This window comes from Triplophysa dalaica, chromosome 2, assembly GCF_015846415.1.
Source record: "Triplophysa dalaica isolate WHDGS20190420 chromosome 2, ASM1584641v1, whole genome shotgun sequence".
Lineage (NCBI taxonomy): Eukaryota > Metazoa > Chordata > Actinopteri > Cypriniformes > Nemacheilidae > Triplophysa > Triplophysa dalaica.
The window spans coordinates 5,088,594-5,104,935 of NC_079543.1; the positions used below are offsets into that span (position 1 = coordinate 5,088,594).

Genomic DNA, 16,342 nt, shown 5'->3' on the forward strand with positions numbered 1-16,342 from the left:
TAAGTGCGTCTCATCGTAATGTCCAGAGACAGGCAGACGTAACACCCAAGAGACCCCGTATTGTAAGCAGCTCCAATGCAACATGGCAGGTATTATGAACCTTTTTTAAGTTGCTTTGAAATGAAAAACAAAAGGCACAATGACTTTCAACTCATTCTTTATCTTTAATATGCACAAGAGTTGAAAAAAATACTGATGAGCCACCTTAAAGAGAAATTCAGTTCTAAAATTTATAAAAACATACAAACAATTGGAGGCCAAAATGCGATCTGTCGCTGTCTTTTTTTTTTTAGATTAATTGTTTTTCTTCGGCAAGTAAAAATCTTGCAACAAGCGATAAGCTTGTATCAATTTACGATACAAGACAAAACATCTTTAAAGTGGCTCGTTTTCTAGTTGTCTAGATAAGTTCAAACCTGTTTTTTTTCTCATTTTGTTCAACAATAAACGGCTAATTTATAAGGGCTGCCTTTAGCTTCCTTTACTGTCTTTTCAGCAGTCTGCGGCCCTAGCACAACTACTTTAGTCCAAATGCGATTTTTTCCCGTACATCCCTTTACAAGTTAATGCACAGGAAAAAAGAAACAAAAAATAATAATTGTCCAGTCACAACAGTAAGAAAGCCCATTTTCCAAATAATGGCAATCATATGCCATCACAAAACTAAGGTTAAAACAAAAAACAACAAAAAATTACCCCTATTGGCTGTAAATCACAATGGTATTATTGTTCTGTAGCGTCCCAACAATGTCTAGTGGATCTAAGTGTGGTAGCTTTTCATTATATACCTACACAAGAAATATACTTTTATTTTTAGTTGGTACAATTAAGTTTTGTAGCAAATGAAATAAGATTAAAATCCAACAAAAAAGGAACCTCAATGTCGTGGTTCTCCTTTTCCCATTGCTTGTATAGTCAAAATGAAGCGAACGTCGCTCTCCACATACATTAAGCAATAAAACGGGAAACCCAAAAATGTGCGAGTAAGACTGAAAAAACTGCAAAAGCGGAAGCTCCACCGATCAAAAAAAAAGAATTCACAATCCAATCATTGTTGCAGAGTTTCCCACTGTTTTAACTACCGAGTGCTGAAATGTACTGACTTAGTGAAAATATCTTCCGACCGGTTACAATTGTGGGTTATCCCGATCAATTTATTACTACAGTTACAGACAGGAAGTCGAGAAGATGAATCCAGAATATGGAGCGCTGCCAGAGCACCCTTCATGAGAAGAAATGTTAGATTATCTCTAAGAACTTCCAAAGGTTGGGGAGGGCCCTTTATAAGTCCCGGCCAAATTGAAAAATTCTTCAACTGAATGGAGAACATACATGTTCCTCCCGAAATGTCTGATATTCCAAATCGCAAACCGAAAAGATCAGCGCAACGAATGTCCACTACACTTTTGCTGCAGAACTCTGTAAATAAAGGTGCTCGACTGTCTCGGATGAGATTCATAGTTTGTGATGCGACGTCTTTGTTATCTTCAGTGTTTCGTAAATAGTCATCGACAACTTCAGGATTTCGTGAGGAAAAGCAAGAATCGGTGGCTGTAATTGAAATCCTTTATGCACACCACATACTTGGAGAGACATCCCCTTCCCCCATTTCAATAATTTTCCATGGAATAACCCACTATGGGCTAGTTCATAGACCTCGGATAAATAGGGGAGGGGGGACCGAATGGCTTAACACAGTAGAGGCTGGACATATCGAGCTGGGTGTCTGTCTGAAACTACGAACACCAAAACACAACGTGTCGAGAGGAAGGAGTTTCCTGGAAAACAAAAGAAAAATCCCTGCCTTTAAATTTCAAGATGATCTCTTTCTTTCATCTTCCTTGGCTGATATGATGGCTGGTGTGACTACAGAAGTTCCTATTACTTTTCATGCTCACCTATGCGTGCGAGTGAGTGAAAGAAAGAGCAAAATATTTGTATTCATTTTTTTGGCAACTGCAGTTCAATGAACAAGTCTTGTTCTTCGTTTCGAGGTTGCTGAGATCCATTCATTGTAGAGTGGCATTTCAGACGGGAACTCGGATCCTTCAGTGCTTTTTATCTTCTGTGTAAATGTATTTCGGAGCGTGGTGATTGGTTGGTTTTTCTGGTTAGTGAGTGGTTGGTTGATGATGGGTCAGTAAGTGACGGGGGTCGAGGAGCAGCTGGGAAACCCACCATGTTCTTGAGCTCAACGTTCTGGAGGACTAGAACTTGAACTCCTTGGTTTGCAGGTTAGAGGCTGGATCGAAGTTAAACGTGCCTCCCTGGTTGGGTTCCGGTATCAGGCTGGGGTCCTCATCGATCTAGAGGCAGACAAAATGACGTTGAAAAAACCAATCTCCTCGCTCATGTTATAAAGCAATTTCAAAGGATTCAAACTCACATCATCTCCTGAAAAGTACTGATCGATTATTTCAAATGCGAGTTTGTAGATGTCCTCATTTTCATGCTGCTGTAGGTTCTCGATTTTTTCCAATCCTAAAAAACAAAACAGAAGCAAGATTATTGTAGTAAGACACCAAAGAGATGCTCTGAAGTTTGAACTGGACTACTAACGTGCCTCCACACTCTTCAATGATCTCTGCAATCGTGCTGGCTTCCTCCCCAGCCATGATGAGGATGTTCTTCAGTCCATCGAGAACCACCTGGACCACCTGAGAGTCTTTCACCGACAGCAGGTTGCAGAAGGGTGGGATCACGTTTTGTTGCACCAAGTACTCCACCTTTTAATCGCAGCATGGTAACCAATGAGGGAGAAGGAAAAGACCCAAAGCAGGATGTTTATTTCTTAAGGCGCATACCTGATCCTTCCTTCCACTTATTGTCAAGTTACTGATGGCCCATGCAGCCTCCTTCTGTGTTCCAAAATCCCCCTGTTTGAAAAACCAAAGCATATCAGACTTATTCAGACATCGAAACAATAAAATATATCAGTTAACCCAAACCCAAGCTTTAAATATATCTCAACTGTGGTGCACTACAGCTTCGAATAGTTGAGCATTTACCTTGGCAAGCTGGTGAATGATCATGGGTATGAGACCGGCGTCTATTACTGCCTGCACCTGCTGCTGGTTTCCCGCGGTTATATTGGACAGGAACCACACGGCCTCCTACAGGGAAGAACAGACACATCACGGATGTACCCTACACGCTTAATTTAGGGCTGGAAGCTTGTTAACGTTCATTTTCATACAAAGTATTTACAGTGATGCGCATCTATGTCTCACCTTGTTGATCTTCTCTTTGGGGTGCGTGAGCAGGTTGGGAAAGTGAGAGAGGACGTCACAGTTGAGCACCACCTGAGTCTGCTCATCCGTCCCTGTGACGATGTTGCCCACCGCTCTCAGCGCTGCAGTCTGAACAGATTACACGGAAATTGTCATCACAGCCCATCTTGACAAAACTGATTTCATAACCGATTCACATAATTGTGTCCTGTATGCATCTCAAACCACCCGAGTGTTTTTTTTGCATGCTATTTACCTGAACTTTGACCTCTTGGTGGCTGAGCAGCGGGACGAGGAAGGGGACAACACCTGAGTCTATAACCATCTGAATCTGCTCGTTTCCTCCGTCCGTCAGATATGACAGAGCCCACACTGTGTCTACCAGAATCTAGAGAGACAACACAAATTAAAGACGGTGAAGGGAATGCCGGTTTCTCCTTTTAAGAAGCACATTTTCTCATGGGTGTGCTTGAGATGTAAATGCTGTTTCAAAGGCAATTTTTTCTTCATTTTTCAAACAAAAAGTTATGGATTGCAAAATGTGTAGTTATAGTTTAAGTTGCCTCTATCTAGCACTAAACTGCTGGTTCGATTATTTGGATGTACTATGCAATGTACTTACATTTATATCTGTATGATATATGAGTACACAAAGGGCAGGAAGAATCTATTAGAGAAAGAGACATACACACAGACTTTAGCAAAACATTGTTTCTGTTGAACAAGAAACATTAACCACATATACATCAAATTTGCTCTAAAACAACTGAATATTCATTAGATCCGCCATTAAACAGTTGTTTGAACGTTCCAAACACGCGTGACACACACACACCATGTAATATTTTCTTTTCAGCAAGTGGTGCAATATGTTCCTTTCAGCTCAAATCTACACCAGATCACAGACAGGAACAGAGACAAAAACAAGCAAAACAGAAAATATTGGCATTCCTATTCCACAGCATCATCTCAGAACCTGACAAGGCAGATGTCAAACAAAGATATTTAAAGGGATAGTGCACCCAAAAATGAAAATAATTCTGTCATCATTTCCTCCTCCTCAGATTGTTCCAAACCCATAAAATCTGTTGAAAAGATATTTGGAAGAATGTGAGTAACCAAATAGATCCCACCTGGGACTGGGACAATATATTGTGTAGTTTTTATGATCAGTTTCTCAATGAATCACGGAGAAATGATGCCACATCTGAAAGCCAGAGGGCGCTCTCTCGCAGAAACTCCAAATATGGCACACAGAAGAACGATTTTAACAGTTTCCGAAATCGCCTACTATACCCTCATTCACTATTCCCTACATTAGTTCACTAATATAGTCCACTTTAAGGAGCGGGTGAAAACGAGTGAGTACATTCGGACACTCGCTGCACTGGAAATCCTGCAGGCAAGACACGGGAATTCATTCAGCGTGAGCATCAAGATAGATGGCTAGCAGCTAGCCGTGAGTGTACATCGGTTGTACACTCGTTATATTAATGCATCATGGGATTGAATGAGTACACTCAATAATGTCCACTATGAATTCGGACACCATAAAAATGAATGTCCCCTCAAGTAGTGCACTATATCAGGGTGAAAGGGAGTATGAATCATATGTCCGAAACTTCAGTATGCAAAAAAATAGGCCAGAAATACTTGAATGGTCTACTACTTCCGCCAAGATCTGTTAGTGTTCAGAATTTTTAACATTTCTATAAATTAAATTAAACTTAAACAGCCACAACATGAGCTTAAAATAAAAATTTCAACAAAATATTTACCAAGTTTTTCATACATCTATTTAAGGCAGAGATACAGTATAGGCGATAATACATGACTAAATACATACACATTTGGCATTAACTGCACCTACAAACTCGCACACTGCCCCTCACCTCTTGTACTGTTTCCATTGGTGGAGGCGGGTCTTTGTTTCGGCACAGGTTGACGATGACCCAGGTAACGTTTCTCAAGAAGGTTATGGGGATGGAGGGGTTAATAAACGACAAAAGGGGTTTGACCACGCCAAGAGATATGACGTAATCTCGACACTGAGGCCCATCACCTGCACGTGACCCATGAAAAACAAACATACGTGTTTAGGTCTGAAAAACAGTAACTGTTTCATAGAAAATGTTTACATTTAGTTGGGAAATTCGATGATGTCACTTTTTGAAGTGATAAAAGAAAACATTACCGATGATGTTGCCCAGCGCCCACACAGCCTGCTCGCACACATTCTGATGGGGAGAGTGAAGGAGTCTCAAAAACAACGGGACAGCATCTACGCCGTTAAAAGGGAAACGAAACAATTTTAGTATGCAAAGAACTGCCAAATTTACAACCGACAGACCTAGCTGACATCTAAAAAAGACGACTTACTAGATTTGACCACAGCTTGTGTCTGCGCAGACGTCCCTGATGCAATGTTGGTCAGAGCCCAGGCAGCTTCGAACTGCAATGAAGGACTGACAGCGACAGAAAGAGACGTGAGATCAGATGATATGCGAACAATGTAAACAACAGTCTGTTCAGAGCGTTTGTAGAAACAAAATGAACTTCTGAACTCTAAACAGGCCTACTGCAACATCTTACAGTACTCCTGTAGACAAAACAAATGTGCATTTTTTTACATTTTGTTTACGATAACAAGTCTCGACTCATTTCAAGTCAAACGTGACCAAAATAATGACTTGTGGTGAAGTAAGTGACTCATATTTTACACACAGGGGCCAACACCTTTAAAGCATTGAATTTTCATGACTAATTCAGTCATTTGAGATTTTACCAGATAATGATATTGCTCAGGCAGATTTTATTTGTTTACTAGGTACCAACTTGCTTGATGTGATTAGCCATTTTAACAGTTTTGCTAGCTTTCACCATTTTGCTACACGCACTCTCCAAAACCCAGCCAAATGATAGTCTCTGTTAACCTGAAGTATTGATCGACTTTGCCTTAGAATTGTTATGTTTTAACAAGTAAAGTGGAATGAGAGAAGAGGGTGTGGCTTGTTTTCCACTGCAAGATTATTGACAGATGAAGGGGAGGGGTTAAGCGATGTCACAAAATAACTTTTGATAAGCAAACAACACTGACCCTCACTGACTTAAAATAAGACATTTCTCAAAACATCGTCTTTTGAATTCCACAGAATAAAGTGTCATATACAGGTTTTGAATGACATAATAAAGTGTGACAATTTCTATTTTTGCGTGAACTGACCCATTAGAATAAAGGTAAAATAGGAAAATGTTAATTTGCTGATTACGGCATGGAAACATTTGAGATCCGAGCAAGCCAATATCCGATTTAGAATAAACCGTCGCGAACAATACTTGGGTGGTCCTGAAGTATCACAGCCGGACCCGCCCACAATAATTACTGCGCTTCCTCCAGTCTAAACAGTTCCCAGCTGACAGGACGGATCGATTGCTTCGGGGGCATCCCGCCAAGCGCGTGCCATCCTGTCAGCTCCAAAACAGCTGGAGATATATACAGTACATTTACATCGAGAGTAAGAGAGTGAAGGTTATACTTCCTCCACCAACCCCTTTAGCCTCCGTCTCCTGAATCACTTTAATTTAGGATGACTTCATTATGGGCGTTGCGAGCACATACACGCAAACTCACTGTTAAAGATAATTAAGTGAGTTCCATTTAATCCAGCTATAAACAATTAACTACTGTCAGTGTAGTATGTAAGCACTCACTTGTCATCCCTCTCCAGGCATTTGACTAAGATCGGAAGGATTCCACATTTTATCAAGTCATCTATAGGGGGATTTCTATCACTCGAGAGCAATTTTCTGCAAGAAAAGCAAAACGATACATCATTCCAGGAATTTGTTAGCGGAGAACCAACCATCTGCTCATCTCAAAGATAAAAATGTCCCACTTTACCTGGCTGCCTGCACAGCACTGAGCTGTACAACTGCGTTGTCACTGGTGGCGTTCTGTAGAAAAAGAGGAAAGAGTGAGAATGATGGAGGAAGGGACCGATCACACTCACGTGCACATTGTGAAAAAGAGCGCTGCGAGTTAACATTTCTAAACACAACCATCTAACACAAATGCACAAGAACAGCTTACCTGAAGGATGGCATCTAGCGTTATATTTTGCTGAAGAGAATTGGAGAGACAAGAAAGGTTTAGAAAACAATCAAAGGAAACATGTAAGCATATGGAGATAGAAATTAATCAGATGAAAGCCACTTACTCCTTTGAAGTCTGAATCAACATCCGAGTCTTCCAGACTCTCTTCCTGTGGAACGTTTCGTTTCTTCAGGAGATGTTCGTCTCTTTTGTTCTGTAAAAGATTTGACACTTAGGTTCCATTATAATAATCATGAGATTTGATAAATAAATAGGCTATGTGTGTGTGTGCTTATAGATATATATATACACACACTGGTATGAAAAAGGTATTTGCAGATTTTTTTTGCATATTTGTCATGCTAAAATGATCCAGATCATCAAACAAGTAGTAATATTACACAAAGAAAACAAGAGTAAATACAAAATGCAGATTTAAAATTATGGTTTTATTTATTAAAGCACCCCTGCAATGATTTGTCTTGCATTCTGACTTCTTTACAATGTTAAACATGCCGTCTTCTCATGCTTAATGTGGTCAAATTGTCAAAAAACAAGTTGGCCGTGTTACGTAGTATTTCTGTGCTCGATACACTCCCCCAGCGATCGTACAGGTTTCAGACCGTTTTTTTTTTGCACAACTTTTCTTCGTCCCTTATAGGACAATTCTCCCTGAAAAGCACGCATCGTTTTCAGAAAGTTCCATCTTGCCGTTTACGTGGAAACAAAAACGGTGGCGTTTTCAAAAACTCTTTGCGATCCATTTTCAAAAGTTAGCATTTCAGTCTCCCAAATGCCGTTTTCGTGTAAATGAACAACAAAAACGACTTCCGTTTTGAGTTGAAAACAGTCTCATGTAAATTTCTTCTGAATCTGAATATTTTCACTTTTGAAGTTCTGTACTGTATCATCCATTATAAAATCCAAAATATCTTCTTTTGTGTTCTGCAGAAGAACGATAATCATACAGGTTTGAAATGACACAAAGGTGAGTAAATGATGACCATTTTTAGGGGGTTGAACTATCCTTTTAACCAGAATACTGCTGGAGACCCCTTAAAAACCTCACGTAGCAGTCTTGAACTTGAACATTTCATAAAAAACTTGCAAAATAGCATACATAAGCATGTTCAGTTATTTAAGCAAAGAAAAACCCTTTCCTGTTCAAGCATAAGAATGAAGTGGGGGTGAGCAGTATGTGACCCAAATGTTAGTAAGATCAGGAATGTAAAGTGTCTCACACACCCACACACACTTAGAAACAGTTTGTCTGATTGCTCCGGCCTGACAGCGTAACCGCCTAATATGGACAAGACATGCTATGTCAACCAATCCAGCACAGGACGAACGAACAACATCCGGCCCCTGCTCCACATCAAATCTGGCCCGGCAGATTAAACAACAGAAGCAGAATGCAATAATGAATTTCATCCCACTCAGGCTGCGAAACAAAGCACGCTGCTTTCCATTTGTCCTGATTGTCTGGGATTGTGTAGTAGCTGCGAGCTTGCTTCTGAACAGGACGTGCCGTTTCATCAAGCAGATATTTGTTGTGGGCTTTCTAACAGATACTGAGAGCCACAAGAGGCAAATATTTTAGGATTTGTGGTAAGGGACGTTCCTCAGGACAAACCTTCTGTTGGGGTACAGTCAGCCAGGGGCCCCTTGATTTCTGATGCCGTGACCCAAATTCTGCAAACACAACCCAGATCTCCAACAGAAACGGCTCACAATCTGTTTTACAATGCACAGGACCAGCCATATATACACATCTTATAATATAAAATCCAGCAAAGAAAATCCTTAGGCGAAAATGCATCCGCACAAGCTTGCGTGCCATCTTTCACCACCTGCTTAAGTCGACAGTAATGCTGGGAGGGACTCCAGAGAGCTCTGCGCTTAGGCCATATTTAAGCTACAGATGCTCCTCTATTTCCTGCAGAGATGTGCCCACACAATCTCATTCGCTCTCACACAACATTTCACTGCACATGCTTCTATAGACATTAAAAGTCTTATCAAAAGGTGGATCAGAATGGAGATTTGGTTAATTTAAAGGAATGGAAATTTTGCAGTAAAGATATGAACCAGAGATGGAATAAATGCAATAATAAATTGGTGTATTTAAAGGGATAGTTTACCCCAAAATGAACCCAACCTCTTGTCATTTCAAATACACAAAAGAAGATATTTTCAGGAACGTTGGTAACCAAACAACAGCAGTACCCATTGACTTGTGCTGGTTTTGTGTCTATACAATAGATGCTTTTGGGTCCCGCCATTGTTTGGTTACCAAAATTCCACAAAATATCTTTTTTGTGTGTTCCCCAGAAGAAAGTCATACAGACTTTTACAAATATCACTTACTACAATACCCGCAACATGTATTTTTAAAGATGTCATGAATTGAGAAATGAAACTTTCCTTGACCTTTCTTTAGGCGAACTATTAAGAGTTTCAGAACTCGAAACTTTCTTATAAGTCAAAAGTCTACTTTTATTGAAACCAAGCTGCCAAAATGGTTTATGTTACATTTTGTCTCCATATGACAATTAAGTGTGATAACAAAAGACTGCCTGTGCAAACATACGCTGATTTAGGTCTCAAGAAAAACGCATTAAACTGATTCGCATCACAGCGTCTACACCAGACAAGGGCTGGGCCATATATTATACATATTATACATTTATTCTGAAATCGATTCTGTGATTTAAGCACAGCTCTTCCGTGAACTACAGCTCTATGATCAGTAGGAAGAACTGCTCGATCTTTAATCACTATGCAGTTCTTTATACCGTGCATTTGAAAAAGCATGCTCTAATTGCCCTGTTTTGCATGTGAGGATAAACGCGCTGTTTTGGTGTGTCTTTAAGTGTAAATGACCTGCTAGTCTCCGCCCTCTTTTCACCAAGAAAAGCAGCCAGGGCTATGAGCCTGTGCGTCCAAAGACAAAACATGCAAGAAGCATCACATAAAGCAAATGAAAAACAATGTCTTGTCTTTAAACACCAAACACATGGATTTCTAAAAGCGAATGGACTCCTAACAAAGGCTTCTTGTTTTCTTTACGTGAAAACACACATGACAAACCTATTGGGTATTTACAAACCATACACACGGCTTTCTACTAGTGAAAGTAACCTAACCAAGAAAGAAAGGTCACAAAGCTTTCAAGAAACGACTGTGTCTCGTCTTTGAACACCAAAGACATTGTTTTCTATAAGCATACCTGTTTCCCCCGGGGCAAATCACGAAGGTGCTCCAGTCCCTGTTGGTCTGGTCACAACCACTTTCGGGAGTGGTTCCCACAATTGCATCAAAGGTAAAATTACAAAATGAGAGGGTTTGCGGGAACCCGTGTAACTGTGACAAACCCGTCGCAAGTTTACAAACCATAGTTTTCTATAAGTGAAGGTACTCAAGACAAAGACGTCGTTGTTTTCTCCAAGTAAAAAACGTTACACAAGACAATCCCATTGCAAGTTTACAAGCCACACACATTGCTTTCTACGAGTGAATGGACAAGCGTGTCACAGTGACATTTTATTTACTTTTAAGTCGGCACAGGTCCCTGAAGTCTTACTTGTCTCCCGTGAATCTAGTGTTCTGTGTTGGTTTGTGCAGCCAACACTAGAACAGTTAGCATGATTTGGTCTGCTTTGCTTACTTTTGCCATGGTGTTAGAACTTCACACATGCGAAAACAAAGATGGCGGCAGGACAATGGGTGGACACGTTCAAAGAAAGGGGGGGAAATATTATAAGAACTGCTTCCTATGTAAGAAAGTAAGTGAAATCTGAACCGCTCGATTTCTCACAGGCTTGCAGATATAGGCTGACACAAATAAAGTAACTGGGTTGTCATTTTTCACGATTCCTAAGTTGGTTGATGTACCAGAGATTTTATCACTTAAACATGGATAAAGTCTTGTTTTCGTGATATGACCCCTTTAAGCTGGTTAACACCAAAATGTTCCCAGGTTCAAATAGGGGCTGTTCAGTTTAGAAATATGCCAGTATAAAAAAAATGTTGGTAATATGCTTTCATTACCTACTGAACAAAGTTTTGTGGACTTGAATAAAGAGTGTTGCACTTATCCTTTTCATGGGCATTTTGATTTCATAGCTAGGCAGATATCGTGATGTATCGCTATAAAATTGGCAAACAACATATTGATTATCGTAGAATTTATATTGTCGGTACCGTGAGCAATGTATCGCATCTGTATCATATCGTCATGTGCCCTATGATTCCCAGCCCTACAAGTCAAAAAACAAAATTCTTATTCATGAATTATTTGTGAATCTATTTAGAACCCACACAAAGGGTTTGTGGAGGAATCATGGAAAAGATTTCAGTACAGTGATCTGTCTGTTATGGAAGATGAAATTAGTTCTATAGAAAGTAAAGTCTTTATTGAAAATTAGGTACCAGGTAATTACTGTTTTTAAACTTCAGTGCTCTGCAAAGTAGTAGTAAATAAAATCATATCTATCCCATCAACAGCTTGAGACACCCAGGAATGTTTCACTTCAGATATGCAATGTTGTTACTAAAGACAGCACGTGGTCTTTGAGTGTAAAACATGAAAGGTGAAAAAGTGAATCCTCTAGCATGCTCTATTTCCGTTCTTTGCCTCACAAGCATTGCATCACAATGGAATGTCCTGAAGTCCACTTTAGCTTACAAAACAAAAACTGAGTAATCAAAAAATACTACACATGAAGGGAATTCACTGACACTTACCTTTCTTAGTTCTACAGTCACTTCATTACGATGTCTTCGCATCGTCTGAAAAAGAAAGAGAAATTGTTTTGTTAGCCTTTTCCTGAATAGTGTATTACTATAATAACTGAGAGAACAACTCAAAGCCAAGACAGGTAACAAATATTCTTCATGTATCCTTAAGCGCTAATCACAATTTTACAATGTGGAACACAATGTGAAAACAGGAGAAACTTGCATAAATGTGAAAAATAGAGATGCACATATTATTCACAATAATATCTACTGATAGAGATGATAAAGATTAAATTAATATTTCTTAACTTCCTGAATGTTATTCATTTATGTAATGACTAATAATATTGAACATCCAACATGTTTCTTTACATATTTTATATACAGTGCATAAATTCATTGCATTTTCCTTTCCTCTTTTGATGGATCGGATATATCAGCCATGATCATTGGCTGTTTTTGAAATTGCGTCGTTCGACCAACAACGATTATTGGCAGATAAATACAGAAATATAGAAAACAAAAAATTGCATTAGAATAAATGAATACGTGTACATATTCTTTAATGCAATGTACAATGACAGAATTGAAGTTTGCAATCGCAATTTTTTTTTCATATTCTTCATGGGGATGGGCTTTCAGTGGTAATGACCTTAAAAATGATTACGATATTGCAAAAATGGTTGAATTAATGGCAAATACATCAAATTTAAACCTATTTAAGAAATGGATGGGCATCGGAAATACTTAATATACTTCAACTAGTTCATTACATCAGTACTTTATGAAGACAATGAACAACATTTTAAAGTGATGGCTATGTGGTATTTAATATTACTGTGGTATCACTGATGCCCATTTGTGCAGGATAAGTTGAGTGTTCAAGTTTAATACGCCAATGGCGAGACATAACAACAAACAGGCTGTAACAGTGCAACCAAAAACATGACACTGATGGCAAATAAGGCCTGGTCACTTCAACAGAACAAAGAGTCAACCAAGCATGGTAACCATGGTGACATTACATCCCAGCTGCCACTCATTCCAGGGAGGATTTCATTCAGACAACCACATTTTCCAATTATTCTAGCAGACGTCTTTCACAACACAAAACATACATTTGCTCAATACAGACAATACAACTTATTCAACAAAACACATGACATTGTCCAACGATCTGCTACATAATTTAAAGGTGGGAACTTAAAGAAAATTACGACTTCAATGGTACTCAAGAGCAAAAGGGGAAAGAAGGCCCATAAAAAACATCAGCAGCCAGCGATGTGGTGGGGAAGGTGGGACAGATCAGATTTGATCTTGTGACTGGGCATCCCAGTTCATGTTACAGCAAACCCACACTGTGCCTTATGCAATGCAGAGAGGCCATGGAGGGGGGCAAAAGAGAGGATGATCAAGTAAAGCAAACAGACAAAATTAGACAAACATTTATTTCTGAACAAGTGACTATAGACATCTGACTGCACTACACAGATGTCTTGTGTTCATTTAGGCCAAATTGTTTCAACTTGATACTAGGAAGCACATGCATTTATCATGTTATATCAATAGTACGAAAACGTAAACAAAATCTGTATGAATTCCTGTATTTCACAAACAAATGATCTGCGATTATTAGCAAGACATGTGAACTGAATACTTAAAATAACGTATGAGTCACAGCAGAGTGACGGGAGGACGAAGCTGAGAGGAAGGATTTCAGGAGTCAGCGCACCAGTGACATGACAGCTTGGCACTCTTAAGACCAGCATAATGACACAGTGTGTGTGCATGTGCTTGTCTTGTTGCCAGCGTGGTCTTACTTCTGTCAGGTCTTCAACGTGCTAATAAATAGGCTGACCACAAAGCTAAATACATCTAATAGCACCAGGCTTGATGGCTCATTTCGAGACCAATCTCTATATCAAGCATCAGCTTTATTTTAGAGACAAACTATATGCAAAGAGCTCCTGTTGTGAAACTAGTAGAGCATTGTGTTAGCATCGTAAGGTCAACGGTTTTAATCCGGTGAAACGTACGCAATAAGAAAAAAAATCCAAGCATCTGCCAAATATGGAAACCCAAAACTAAGAAGTTACTTGGACGAAAACATCTGGTATGCGCCACAGCAGGATGTCGACAGAGGGAACTTGATGCAATCCGATCGCAAACAACTTTTGAATTCCACATGCAAATATTTGAATTACTTGAACTCTTTTGACCCAATCGGTGATGACAGTGTGAAAGAATCATAAGTATGCCATGTTGTTCGAAGCCACTAAACTAATCCACATACTAAAACATCCGTCACTGCCTCTATGGAAGCTAAAATGATAAAATAGGAACAAATTCCAACAGCTACGAGCAGAATTATCCCAGAGTTCCACAGCGTACACGGGTCAGCTGAGCTACAACGCACCAGCCCTTGAAAATGGGAAATCCGAATCTGCTTTGCAAATTCTCAGAATAGCTGCAGAATGGCGACGGCTTTGCTGGCTGCATCCAGAGCCATGTGTGTGTGAAGGCTGAGTCACACCAGCACCCTGCAGTCTCACTCACTTCACATCATTAATCTTGGAGTAGGCCTTAGGGGTTACACCGACGAGCCCACGGCAGATGATGATAATGATGTCTGGTAGCAACGGGGTTCATTAGAAATGTGATTTCGGCACCTTCAGTGTGTCGTGTGCTACTCTATAAAAATCACTAAGGATTGAAAGTCACTTTGAAGGCATGAAGCTCATTACGGCTGTCCGGTGTATTGGATATACAGACAGCTACCGTGTTTCAGGCTGATGTCTGCTTGTATGTTGTTACAGATGTTCAACCTTATGGTATGATTATATAATCCATCTTCTTACTCCACAACCTGGATTAGTATTTCTAGGTCGCCTTGACGCAGCCTCCAGCGGGACTTGTATTAACATTTAAAGGTTTTGATTAAGGTTTAACAGAATTAATAGTCACAGAAGAAGGCATTGTAAACTGTGGCATGTATTTTCGATATTAACTAACTAACCAAGCAGTGGGGGGACGTGTTAAAGCAGCAGAGGTTTTAAAAAGTCATCTTATCAACTTTATTACAACCCTACAATCTCTAAACAGGTTCACTGAAATCAGATATACTAGGCTGGTATAGTGGAGCAACTAGTCAAGCGATAAACAGGTCAGATGTTTTGGTATCTATAACTGGTCACCAGTTTAGTTTAAGGCAGCTTGCTAACGCCTGTGTTAATACACCTGTCTCTGTCGCATATTTTTAACTTAACACGTTATTTTTTTATACTACTTACTGATTTACAGCGAGTTCATCTTCCATGCATCCAATTTACAACTGTATTAGGAAATAAATGCATAAAAACTAGCTTGTTAAACGAAAGGAGATGAATTTGTCGCCTTCTGACCTGTTAGCATACATGCTAGCACGATACATATACATGTTCCTGGCGTAAATTAAACCGAAAAGAAACCGATGATCAACTTCACCGAGATAACACACAAACCAGTATTAACATTAAGTGATTGAAGAACATGTAAGACTAGCACTTGGCCGTGTAAACGCCTCGACGAGCTGACAAAATTGAAGGGAAATGGTGTTGAAGAGGCCTGTGTAGGCCGCGCCCGCTCCGCATGATGCTGCCGCGGCTAGGTTCACAAGCACCCGCTACGGTCCGACCCGACAAACCCATTAAAACCGCACAGACACGGGAGCGAAACCATCTGTGTAAAAACAGAAAGTCCAAAGTCTTTAACGGGACTCACCTCCACATCTCGCCCCTTGTTTTTGAAGCTCTTAATGCGATGGTTTTCCAAGCCGGCGTTTTCGGCCATGGCTGTGTATGTGTGTGCGTCTGTAGTCCCGACCGACGTACGGAGCTCCGCTCAGGGAGGAGGAGGGTGTGGGGGGACTAGACGGTCTGTGTACCATAGAACCTGGGCGGAACGGAGCAGACGAGACGGGATAAGGAAGGGAGGAGCTACACAATTCGAATGCTGTATGGTTTCTGTAATAAAACATTTTTAATGAAACTTTTTTTGATAACTGAGTTTATGTTCAAGTTAATCAACACACGTTACTTTTTACGATATGACGGCGGCGTTTTTTTCATTAAAGGTGGTTCAACTCAGGAGTATTTTAAAGTTGGCTGTGTGTTTTTCATTGGATCTGTGCAGTAAATTTTCCGTAAAAGATGTCCGTAACGATTGCGCAAGTTTGCTCGGCTTAGGCGCATGCGTACGCCAAGAACGTAGGGAAAATACGTCACCACGCTGTATTCCACGG

General features: G+C 40.0%; 1 protein-coding gene across 3 annotated transcripts; it reads right to left on the reverse strand.

Annotated features, from left to right (window-relative positions):
• Positions 1-140: 140 nt before the first annotated feature.
• Positions 141-15,998, reverse strand: kpna3 (karyopherin alpha 3 (importin alpha 4)). 3 transcript variants are annotated; one of them, XR_008908620.1, is made up of 18 exons: positions 15,823-15,998; positions 12,070-12,114; positions 7,448-7,537; positions 7,321-7,350; positions 7,132-7,184; positions 6,942-7,037; positions 5,609-5,695; positions 5,425-5,516; positions 5,123-5,292; positions 3,853-3,897; positions 3,487-3,618; positions 3,231-3,359; positions 3,009-3,113; positions 2,805-2,876; positions 2,564-2,726; positions 2,387-2,481; positions 1,899-2,306; positions 141-1,778 (listed from the first exon to the last, which is right to left on the reverse strand). XR_008908620.1 is itself a non-coding variant. In XM_056763618.1 (17 exons), the coding sequence occupies exons 1-17, from the start codon at positions 15,889-15,891 to the stop codon at positions 2,208-2,210; spliced, it is 1,566 nt and encodes a 521-aa protein (XP_056619596.1). In that variant the 5' UTR covers positions 15,892-15,998; the 3' UTR covers positions 141-2,207. The 3 variants fall into 3 exon arrangements, 2 of the variants coding, with proteins under 2 accessions (XP_056619596.1, XP_056619584.1); XM_056763618.1 differs by having other exon boundaries at positions 141-2,306; positions 5,425-5,511; positions 5,610-5,695; XM_056763606.1 differs by having other exon boundaries at positions 141-2,306.
• Positions 15,999-16,342: the final 344 nt, after the last annotated feature.

Excerpts from the sequence above, each read along its gene's own strand:
- kpna3 (XM_056763606.1), bottom strand. The coding sequence starts at position 15,891 with ATGGCCGAAAACGCCGGCTTGGAAAACCATCGCATTAAGAGCTTCAAA. Across the intron at positions 7,185-7,320 it reads CGCTAGATGCCATCCTTCAG|AACGCCACCAGTGACAACGC; the intron begins GTAAGCTGTTCT and ends CTTTTTCTACAG. Across the intron at positions 3,114-3,230 it reads CCAAAGAGAAGATCAACAAG|GAGGCCGTGTGGTTCCTGTC; the intron begins GTGAGACATAGA and ends TCTTCCCTGTAG.